Source organism: Paroedura picta, chromosome 7, assembly GCF_049243985.1.
Source record: "Paroedura picta isolate Pp20150507F chromosome 7, Ppicta_v3.0, whole genome shotgun sequence".
Lineage (NCBI taxonomy): Eukaryota > Metazoa > Chordata > Lepidosauria > Squamata > Gekkonidae > Paroedura > Paroedura picta.
The window spans coordinates 114556016-114568103 of NC_135375.1; the positions used below are offsets into that span (position 1 = coordinate 114556016).

At 43.7% G+C, this 12088-nt stretch overlaps 1 protein-coding gene across 10 annotated transcripts in view; it reads right to left on the reverse strand.

Moving 5' to 3' along the window:
- The window catches only part of USP54 (ubiquitin specific peptidase 54), a 116274-nt gene that overhangs the window by 43608 nt on the left and 60578 nt on the right, over positions 1 to 12088 (reverse strand). For 9 of the 10 annotated variants that reach the window (XM_077346054.1, XM_077346058.1, XM_077346057.1 and 6 more), the window contains one exon: positions 2249 to 2398. In XM_077346054.1, the coding sequence (XP_077202169.1) occupies positions 2249 to 2398 (150 nt within the window). Of the gene's footprint in view, positions 1 to 2248; positions 2399 to 11617; positions 12076 to 12088 lie in introns of those variants that run through there. The other variant, XM_077346063.1, reaches the window with a different exon arrangement.

Below are 12088 nucleotides of genomic sequence, written 5' to 3' on the forward strand. Positions count from 1 at the left end.
TTTCAGCTTAAAAAAGGGCTGAAAAACTCAGCTTATATGCGAGTATATACGGTATTTGCTCTCTGTGAATGGCCTTTTCAGTAGAATCTTTTCTGTACAGCGGCTTACCACCCTGACAAAGCCCTACATGCCATCTCATCCAGCCACAATGCACAAAGGCAAAAAAGGTTTCTCAGCCTGATCCACTTGGTGATGCTGCTGCTGCACAGAAGGTATCGTGTGAATACAGTCAGATTTAAAAGGCCTTCATAGGGCCCTCCCAGCTTATTGAGTGACACTTTTAAAAGTCAGATTGCAACTGACCTGGAAATTAATATGTGTTGCACAAGAATAAGCATTGTGAGCTGACAGAAGTATGGTCTGATACACCTCTCATTGGAAAACCTTTTGAAAAGTGAATCATAGAGTTGGAAGGGACCTCCTGGGTCATCTACTCCAATCCCCTGCACTATGAAGGACACTCACAACTCTATTGCTCATCCACAGTAACCTGCCACCCTCTTGAACCTTCACAGAACCAGCTTCTCCATCAGATGGGTATTCTGCCTCTGTTTTAAAATTTCCAAAGATGGCAAACCCACCACCTCCCAAGGAAGCCTGTTCTAATGAGAAACTGCTCTAACTGTCAGGAACTTCTTCCGGATGTTTAGATGGAATTTCTTTTGAATTAATTTCATCCCACTGGTTCTGGTCTGTCTCTCTAGGGCAAGAGAGAACAACTCTGCTCCATCCTCTACATTAGTGGTCCTCAACCACCAGGCTGCGGCCAGGTGCTGGGCCGCGAAGGCCCTGGCCCCGGGGCCGCGGCTCCCTCTCCCCGCCCCCCCCACAGTAAAAAACTTAACAGGTCGCAAGCTTGCGGCCTGGCAAGCTTCTTACTGTGGGAGTGGGGGAGAGGGAAGCAGGGCCGCGCACGCGCATTGTGCATGCGCGGTCAGGCCTCGCATGTGCCATGCCGTCCAAAATCGTGCATGCGCAAAAGTGCCGTGCAATGCGCGATTTCGGCCACACATGCACAATGCACGATTTTGGCCACGCATGCGCAATGTGCGATATCAGCTACGCATGCACAGCATGCGCGGCTGGGCAATCTCCCTCTCTGCCGCCGCCGGTCCCCAGCCTCAAAAAGGTTGCAGACCACTGCTCTACATAGCAGCCTTTTAAATACTTGAAGATGGTTTTCAGATCCCGGGGTTTGAAGTGAATATCGTTGGGACCTCTTTCTCCACCCTGCTAGTAGTGGGAGTGGGAGTTGGGATCTTTTATTATTTTTCCGCCATGTTGGGGGTATTTTTATCTTTTAATGGGGTTTTAATGGGGTTTTAAGACACTGTAAATAAATTGAAAATAATAACAAAAACAACAACAACAATCCCCTCTCAGTTGCCTCCTCTCCAGGCTAAACAGACCAACCTCCCCCAACATTTCCTCATACGTCTCGGTCTCCAAACCCCTCACCATCTTTCTTGCCCTCCTCTGGACACCCTCCAGTTTGTCTACATCCCTCTTCAACTGGGGTGCCCAAAACTGAACAAACTGAACTGGGGTGCCCGAAACTGAACGTGAGGCTGAACCAGAGCAGAGCAAAGTGGTACCATCACCTCCCGTGATCTGGACACAATACTCCGCTGCAGCCGAAAATCCCATTTGCCTTTTTAGCCACCGAGTCACACTGTTGACTCATGTTCAATGTATGGTCTACTAAGATCCTTTTCGCACATGCTACTGCCCAGACACGTCTCCTCCATCCTATATTGGTTTAGATGGTTTTTCCTACCTAAATGCAGAACTTTACATTTGTCCCTATTAAATTTCATTTTATTCAGTTTAGCCCAGTTCTCGAGCCTATCAAGTTCATCCTGTATTCGGATTCTGTCTTCAGTTGTGTCTGCTACCCCTCCCTGTTTAGTATCACCTGCAAATTTAATAAGTACCCCTTTCTAATCTTTCATCCAAATCATTTATAAATATGTTGAACAACACAGGCCCCAGAATAAATCCCTGGGGCACTCCACTTGTCAGTCTTCTAAAAGAGGATGCTGAACCATTAACAAGTACCCTCTGGGTACGATCTGTCAACCAGTTATTGATCCACCTGACAGAATTAGGATCCATACCACATTTTACCAACTTATCCACAAGAACATCATGTCGAACCTTATCAAAAGTTTTACTAAAATGAATTTATGTACTCACTCAATGCTTGAGCACTTTTACAATTTTTTCCAAAAACCTTTGATTCCCTTACCTCTTTGACATGTGCATCATCAAAGTACATCCACTTCCGGATCTTTGTTTGGAAGAAGAAGGTGGAGTAATGCTTTCCATAATAACAGATCATTCCAACCAAATACAGTTCACACAGCTTTGCTCTGTCATCCGTTACTCTGAAGAAAAGCTTTTAAGGGTAAAAAGGAGGAATAACCACAAAAATATTTTTGCAATGAAAAACAAATTCTTTGTGCAGAAATTTATTTATGAGTGCTTACTTCAATTTAAATCACTTAGAGGAAATGTTTTGGCTCTATCTGCAAAACGAGCAACTATTGTCCTGGCTGTAAACACAAGGGTGTTTTCAGAGAGGATTCAGTATTGAAAGCCATCTCTGAAGTTCCCACTGTAATCCAACCTGCTCTGCAGCCCTTTCCATAATCCAAGAAAACATTAATAAAATAGAATTTTATTTAATACAGCATTTAGCCAGAACACAGTTCATATAAGGAGATTACCAACAGAATAAACAACATTTTTTAAAATATAAAAACCAGTGTGAATACATTGGATAATGGAATATCAATTTTGGCCACTTCGGGTGTGCTCTGTATAAAAAGGTAAAAGTATCCCCTGTGCAAGCACCGAGTCATGTCTGACCCTTGGGGTGACGCCCTCCAGCGTTTTCATGGCAGACTCAATACGGGGTGGTTTGCCAGTGCCTTCCCCAGTCATTACTGTTTTACCCCCCAGCAAGCTGGGTACTCATTTTACCGACCTCAGAAGGATGGAAGGCTGAGTCAACCGTGAGCCGGCTGCTGGGATTGAACTCCCAGCCTCATGGGCAGAGCTTTCATACTTCATATCTGCTGCCTTACCACTCTGTGCCACAAAAGGCTCTGTATACAAAGGCACAAAATTTAGCAACCTGCCTGAAAATAGATTCTTTCCCTTGCCACAGGAGGAATGAGTTTCTTTATTTCTGAATTAGTATTAATCTTACTAAGTAAAGGGGAGATACGATGAGCTCTAGCTGGGATATAGAATGGACATGTGAATAAGACATTCATCTACAGCAGTGGTCCCCAACCTTTCTGAGGTTGGGGACCGGCAGGGCATTGGGGCGCGGCCCGCGGCCCATGCGGGCCACGCCCACGCATCGGCTGCGCCCGCGGGCCGCGCCCGCGCATTGGGCCGTGCCCGCGGGCTGCGCCCACGCATTGGGCCGCACCCGCGGGCCGCGCCCGCGCATCGGGCCGTGCCCACATGGGCGCGGCCGGCCCTGATTCCCTCTCCCCGCCCTCCCGCAGTAAGAAGCTTCCCGGGCCCCAAACTTGCGGCCTGGGAAGTTTTTTACTGCGGGGGGGGGGGGGCGGGGAGAGGGAGCCGCTGCCCGGCGCCATGGCCTTCGCGGCCCGGCATCGGGCCGTGGCCCGCAGGTTGGGGACCACTGATCTACAGTCTCCAACTCTCCAGAATTACAGGGGAAGATTCGTTCAGCTCTAGGAATTTTCTAATATCCACCCTCTAGAATTGCAGGGGAGAACCGAACATCTTGCTAACACAAATGCCCTTGTGTGATTTTTTATTTCCATGGAAAAAGAGGGATTCAGCAGGGGCTTGAATATAACTAAAACCAAATACTCTGGGGAGCACGAAAGGTCCATTTGTCTCTCTATATTCTCAATCCTTTGTTTGACAACTGATTTTGCTTGATCTTTTCTCATCCCTAATAGCTTCAAAGGAAAGAAGCCCAAACTTTCTCTTCTCTTTAGAGTGACTTGTAGCCATTTAGATCTAAAAATGTCACAGAGAATTGCCGGTTGTAACCTTTTAGTGACCCCAGTTACCTTGAGCCATAAGCAAATAGAGGCGAAGGCAATTTCAGCTTCTGTTTTAGTGATGCCCATTCTCTGAGAAAGTCCATGAGCTGGAGACACAATTTGGCACTTCTAGTACAGGCCTAAGAAATTTAGACTGCACCGACTCAAGAGGAACAAAACAAGAGGTGGGTAGGCCTAAAAGGGTCCCATAAAACATTTGCAATACAACCTTTGCTCAGAATAATTTAATTGTAGCTTTTAGAGTGGTGGAATTTCTCCATATAGACTTCTCAGCCAAATTTGCAATGTTTCTACAGTGCTCCAAACTGGAGCCCGAAGCTTGAAAAGTGACCCCCAGATATTTGAAGAAGAAGAAGAGTTCATTCTTATATGCTGCTTTTCTCTATCCGAAAGAGTCTCAACGTGGCTTACATTCGCCTTCCCTTTCCTCTCCCCACCACAGACACCCTGAGAGGTAGATGAGGCTGAGAGAGCCCTGAGATTTCTGCTCGATCAGAACAGCTTTATCAGTGCCATGGCAAGCCCAAGGTCACCCAGCTGGCTGCATGTGGGAGAATGCAGAATCGAACCTGGCATGCCAGATTCGAAGTCTGCAGTTCTAACCACTACACCACACTGACTCTCAACTTCACCTGTTCTAACTTTCCCCCTGCTACCCGTCAAACCTTATTTCTTAATTTTTCCCCAAAGACCATCACTTAGATTTTTGAATATTTTATTATTATTGTTTCCTCTTTACAGTAGTCTATCAAGCTCTTTTGAGGCCTACTGGTGTTCTTGCTAATAACACCACGTCATCAGCACATAAAAGAGAAGAGATGCTCTGTCCTGCCAACTTTGAAGAGTGGCAGGTGGTGGTATCAATACACTTTGTAAGATTATTAATACAGTGGATGAAGAGCATAGGTAAACAACCCTGTCTAACACCCTTATGTTTTTATTGACTCAGTAAGGTGTACTAGTCCACTGCACCCGTCTCATAGAGTTTGCTCATAGAGAACACAACCAAAAAGAGTAGTCTTTTATCAATACAGGATTCTTCTAATTTAGACCAAAGTTGAGATCTTTCTATAAAATTGAAAGTAAAATCCACAAAGGTTGCATATAAATATGGTTCTTCGAGCTTCCCCCTCTAAACCCTGCTTATTCTTCTACAATTATCTTTTCTTGATCTAACCAAACAACTAGTTTATCTATTAGATGTCCTGCACATGATGATGATGATGATGATGATGCTAGCCGTTCAGTTGAGTCCAACTCTTGGTGATCTTATGGCACTACTGCTGCCATGATTTCCGATCTTGCATCACTCCTTTTAGTTGTGTAATATTCTGGCTGGTGTCCATTTTGATCGTATCTAACCACCAGATTCTTTGTTGGCCTGGTTTCCTTTTTCCACTGACCAATCCTAGCATAATTACTTTCTCCAATGAGTTGGATCGCATGATATGGCCAAAGTAAATGAGCCTGAGTTTGGTGATTTTGCCTACTAGTAATATATCAGTGTAGTTGCGATGTAGTATTTCCTTGTTCGTGACTTTTGTCATCCATGGAACCCACAGAAGCCTTCTCCAATACCAGAGATCAAAAAACTCGATTCTTCTTTTGTCTGAGTTTTTCATCATCCAACTTTCACAGCCATAAATGGCTATTGGAAATATGATAGATCTAACTAATCTACATTTGGTAGTCAGGCTTATGTCCTTGCTTTTGCCTATTCAGTTCAAGCTCATCATTGCTGAGCAACACTGACCAATCCAATGTTTTATTTTCATACTGCAGTCACCACTCAAATCAATTTGTGATCCAAGAAGAATGAATTCTTGAACACATTCGATCTCTTCACCAAAGAGTTGTTGTCAATGGTGTTTCATCAGACTGGAGGGATGTGAGTAGCGGGGTACCTCAGGGCTCGGTGCTCGACCCGGTACTTTTTAACATATTTATTAATGATCTAGATGAGGGGGTGGAAGGACTACTCATCAAGTTTGCAGATGACACCAAATTGGGAGGACTGGCAAATACTCCGGAAGATAGAGACAGAGTTCAACGAGATCTGAACACAATGGGAAAATGGGCAAATGAGAACAAGATGCAATTTAATAAAGATAAGTGTAAAGTTCTGCATCTGGGTCAGAAAAATGAAAAGCATGCCTACTGGATGGGGGATACGCTTCTAGGTAACACTGTGTGTGAACGAGACCTTGGGGTACTTGTGGATTGTAAACTAAACATGAGCAGGCAGTGAGATGCAGCGGTAAAAAAGGCAAATGCCATTTTGGGCTGTATCAACAGGGGCATCACATCAAAATCACAAGATGTCATAGTCCCATTGCATACGGCACTGGTCAGACCACACTTGGAGTACTGTGTGCAGTTCTGGAGGCCTCACTTCAAGAAGGACGTAGATAAAATTGAAAGGGTACAGAGGAGAGCAACGAAGATGATCTGGGGCCAAGGGACCAAGCCCTATGAAGATAGGTTGAGGGACTTGGGAATGTTCAGCCTGGAGAAAAGGAGGTTGAGAAGGGACATGATAGCCCTCTTTAAGTATTTGAAAGGTTGTCACTGGGAGGAGGGCAGGATGCTGTTTCTGTTGGCTGCAGAGGAGAGGACACGCAGTAATGGGTTTAAACTTAGAATCATAGAATCCTAGAGTTGGAAGGGGCCATACAGGCCATCTAGTCCAACCCCCTGCTCAACGCAGGATTAGCCCTAAGCATCCTAAAGCATCCAAGAAAAGTGTGTATCCAACCTTTGCTTGAAGACTTCCAGTGAGGGGGAGCTCACCACCTCCTTAGGCAGCCTATTCCACTGCTGAACTACTCTGACTGTGAAAAACGTTTTCCTGATATCTAGCCTAAATCGTTGAAGTTTAAACCCATTACTGCGTGTCCTCTCCTCTGCAGCCAGCAGAAACAGCATCCTGCCCTCCTCCAAGTGACAACCTTTCAAATACTTAAAGAGGGCTATCATGTCCCCTCTCAACCTCCTTTTCTCCAGGCTGAACATTCCCAAGTCCCTCAACCTAACATCAAGTACACCGATATAGGCTAGATATCGGGAAAAACTTTTTCACAGTCAGAGTAGTTCAGCAGTGGAATAGGCTGCCTAAGGAGGTGGTGAGCTCCCCCTCACTGGCAGTCTTCAAGCAAAGGTTGGATACACATTTTTCTTGGATGCTTTAGGATGCTTAGGGCTGATCCTGCGTAGAGCAGGGGGTTGGACTAGATGGCCTGTATGGCCCCTTCCAACTCTATGATTCTATGATTCTATACCATCAATTGTTATTGTGATATGTCTGTTTTTTGCAGTGGTCATTATTTTTGTCCTTTTAATGTTTAAGAAAAGGCCAAATTTCATGCTTACTTCATTGACCTTTGTAATCAGCTGTTCTAGTCCTTCCTTAGTTTCTGACAGGAGGGTAGCGTCATTGGCATACCGAAGATTATTTGTATTCCTTCCTCCAACCTTAATTCCAATCTTTGATTCTTTGAGTTCAGGCTCTCTCATAATGATCTCATCATGCAAATTAAACAGGAAGGGAGAAAGAATACAACCTTGGTGCACTCCTTTCTCTATTTTGAACCAGTCAGTGTCACCAAATAGTGTACGTACTTCAGCTTCTTGATTTGCGTAGAATGACTGCGTCAGTATGATAAAATGCACTGGCACCCCCAAATTTTGCAGAGCTTCCCACAATTGGTTGTGATCCACACAATCAAAAGCAGATGTAGACATCCTTCTGATATTCCCGTGACTCTTCCAAAATCTGGCCCAAATTTGCTATGTGGTCATGAGTGCCACGTTCCCGTTGAAATAATACTAATAATACTTAAAAGACTTATAGGTCTGTAGTTGGCCGGGTCATCTCTCCTCTCTTTTTAATATATAGGAACTACCATTGCCAATCTCCAGTCTTTGGGGATTATTCCTGAGGAGTCAATATATATAAATAGGGTGGCCAAGTAAAGAGTCCACCAATCTTCAAATTCTGTTAGAAGTTCAGGGGTAATCTGGGGTCTTTCATTTCCTTAATTTCTCAATATGTCCGTTTATGCACTGGAGGTTTCATGCCGGGCTGCAGGATGGAGTTTTAGTTGTGGCAGGTTGCCCCACCTGTTCCTGCACCCACACAGGGGAGCATTTGGCCCGGTGCTCCTTATCTGCCCCCGATTTTTGCTCCTGCACAGGAGCTGGGGCAGTGAAGTTCCCAGTGCATAAACGGTCTATGTGTGGTAATCTTGCTAGCTATGACAGGAAGCCATTATGGCCTATTATGTACATGTTGGATAATGCACTTTCAATGTGCTTTCACAGCTGGATTTTCCTGTGCAGAACAGGATAACCTACTTCTGAAGTGCACTGAAAGTGCATTATCTAATGTGTGCATAATAGGCCTATGGGAGTTCATCTATCTCTAGCATCTGTGCAGTTTGCAGCAAGACTTCCTGGTATATATATATTTTAAAGTCTACCCATCTCTTAGCTGGTATAATTGAGTCAATTGAGGTGGTATCTGTTACTGCGCTTTTGTAGTTAAAAAGGTAAAGGTATCCCCTGTGTGATGCCCTCTAGCGTTTTCATGGTGGATTCAATATGGGGTAGTTTGCCAGTGCCTTCCCCAGTCATTACTGTTTAGCCCCCAGCAAGCTGGATACTCATTTTACTGACTTCGGAAGGATGGGAGGCTGAGTAAACCTTGAGCCGGCTGCTGGGATTGAACTCCCAGCCTCATGGACAGAGCTTTCAGACTGCATGTCTGCTGCCTTACCACTCTGCGCCACAAGAGGCTCTAACACCACATGGCTATATTTGTAGTTACCTTCCAAAATAAGTATGGGTTTTATCTTTGGCCGTCTGGATCAGACTTCTCTACTGATCTTTCAGATGCTCAGTTTTCTTATGGGTGAGTAACTTTTTATACTCCTTTTTCTGAACCATAATTTGGAAAATCCCCCCTTACATATGCAGGTGCATAGGTAAAATTTCTATATGCTTTAATAAGAAATTTCTTTGCTAAGGCACATTCTTTATCAAACCAAGGTTCTGAGGGCCTATCTTCTTTATTCCTATCACCCTTTTAAAATTGGGTTTAAACAACATAGGCCCTAGTTTTGAGACTAGTGCTTCATAGACTACTATAGAAACATGAACAGGCTGAGGCAAATGACTAAACAGCTTGACTGTCTAAAATATCTTCAGATCAGCTTGAAGCTCAGTAGACCATCTCACTCTACAACTTGGTCTATTGAATGACTCTTAATTTAGTGATCATCATTTTTTGTGACGGATTTGGCTGGAGGGGTAGGGCACCTATAGAAAGAGGGGAAAATATTCTCCTTCTGAATAAAGCAGTACTTGAAAACTTTCTACCAATTCGGGAAGCACAGGGCAGACTAACATGTAATCTATAGTACTGCATCTCAGACTTTGTAACCTACCGTGAGCCAATTCGGAAGTGGCGGGGAATAAATCAAAATCATACCAGTCGAATATGTAAAAGCCCCCGGATATTCTGACTTTGGTTGTACCATTAAGAATATATAGTCTTTGTTTTAAGGCAAATTTTGCAAGGCAGTACCCTAACTAGTTCAAGTGTTTATTCCTAAAAGTTCTTGGCAGTGAGTTGTAATTAAGCACATCTTCCAGATCATTCAGGGTCATACTATATTTTTGTTTTCCTAAAAGGGAGTCATCAGGCCTCAAACAGACATTTAGGTCCTCTGTGTCAGCATGCTCTATAAATAGAGGATATATATAGTTTGAGTTCAGCCCAAATATTCTCTACCTCTGTATTTTTTTCCTGGGGGAAGATATATATTTATCACCAACAGTGAGTCTCTCTCCCAATGTAAGAGCACCACCATTGCGAGCAAGTTAAATGAGGCAAGCTCAACACAGTTTACATTAATTTCAGTTGAAGCTAGAATGCCTAGTCCTCCCTGGTCCCTTACTCGGTAAACCTGCCTGCCAAAAAGCAAAAAATCCATCTAAAATCAAAGGAACATCTGTCCAAGGCTCCTGTAATAGAATAATATCATACTTCCTCCTATGAAATGGAGTATCAGAACATTCAGTGAGGCAGTGAAACCACCCAGCCACATTCCATGATAAAGTATAATGGAAAAGTATATTATTACTAAAATTACTGGCATACTTTCTACTTCTCAGTCATGCTGTAAGTTCTATTCCTGGAGAGTGAAAAGGTAAATCAAGCTTTTCTCTGGTCTTATCCTTGGAGGTTCCTTCTTCATTATAAAATGGGTTTGCCTCCAATGATGTTAAGGCATCAGAGTCTAGATCAGTCTTCCTGAAGTGTATCAGGGAAAAGGCCAGAATTGTATCAGGGAAAAGGCCAGAAGAGGTGTTTGTTTGGCAGGTAACAATAGTCTTGCCCCATTAAAATTCCCATTAAAAGACTTTAAAAATCTCAACATGGCAGAAAAACAATCTTATTCCCACCCCCCACTGCCAGAGCGGCGGGAAAAAAAGGAGGGAGTGATGTGACTTCTAATCCCAGGGGGAATTCACATGAGTCCAAATCATAATCTACCTGCGTCTCTTGTCAGCTGTGATAAGAACTGAAGTCTTCCGACCTCTTTCTCTAATCCTCTTACTCCAGGAGCTTCGCCAAGCTCCACCCTTTTCCCCTCAGCTTCACCTTCGTGGTTTTTGTCTGCTTCTGGTCTATTTAGGCTCACATCCATCAAGGAGGGATAAGTGGTCTCCAAAGGAGGCATTGAACTAGGTAAGATTGGTTGATCATCTCTTGGTTCAAGGGAGGAGTCCAAATCTATTATATCCACTACATCATCAATTTTGTTCCTTTGCAGTGACCGGATTCAGGGTGGGCTTGAATTTTTAAAGGTTTCATTTACATTTTCTTTTGCCCTCCAGTGTTTTCATTACCTTTGTCATCTCTTTTTTTACTGTGAGTTTTAGTTTGCCATTCCCTTCTGTTGCACAAGGGAACACATTGACTATCAGCAAAACTCTCATAGGGAAGATTTGAGAGCTCCTCAGATTTTCTCATCTTCTCAAGAGTAAAGAAGGTAAATTAGCTGTGCTAAAGATGATCACCAGTCTCTTGAGAACATTTTTACTTGGAAGCCCAAAAAATATTTTCAGTCTCCAAATCGGCATATTTACATTCCAACATCTGGGTGAGAGTATTCCACTGCCCTTCTGTTGTTGTTAATTTTGGCTTTTCCTATGTTCATGGCCACCTTTCTCAGCTGGAGGCAGCGGGTGTTTCTGTCAGGTGTAGGCCAGCTCTTAGGACCGCTTTTCCTTATGTCCATATTAAATGTCCCCTGCAAACTTCCTCCTTTTTTTATAGCTTGATGTTTTATCATTCAAGGTTGTTTTCATACCAGTGTTCGTCTGGTCCCCTCCATTTTTAGCACTTAAGGAGTTGTTTCTCAGCTTTTCAGCTACGGAGTTCACTGCTGATTTAAAGTTTCTAATTTTATATTTATTCGGTATATCTTCATAAACAAGTTAATACCCGTCTCCATGACCAAGGTGGTTTGTTTACCTAACCGTTTCAATTTACTGACCTTTTTTTCCTGAGTTGGATACAATCTGCCATCCAAATGCTCCTCTGTCAGTGAAAATGACTCTAAAGCAGCCTGTGATCTTGTTTCTCTCTCCTTCTCTCTCCATGAAAATTGCTTCTCTTGTTCTTCCAGTTCTTGCTCTAGTTCTAGTACCACAAATCTGTAACTGGGCGGATGCTTGTATTCTTCTCTGGGTTCTTATTTTTCAGGAATGTTTCCATTCTTGGCTGTTTCCCAGAGTTTTTTCTGTCTCCTCTGAAGGAGAGTGTTGGCATTTCCTTGCCCCCATTTACAAAACTCCTCTACAGTGTTGATAGCAGCTAGCTGGATGGGTGTCACTCCTCACTGCCACGACTGCTCCAGATAGCAAACAACAGGTGAAGAAAGAAAAAACAAACCCTAGAAGGTTGGTGAAGCTAAAACAAGGGAAGCTGAAACCAACAGCTAAATCAAGAAGTATTGTGGCCAGGC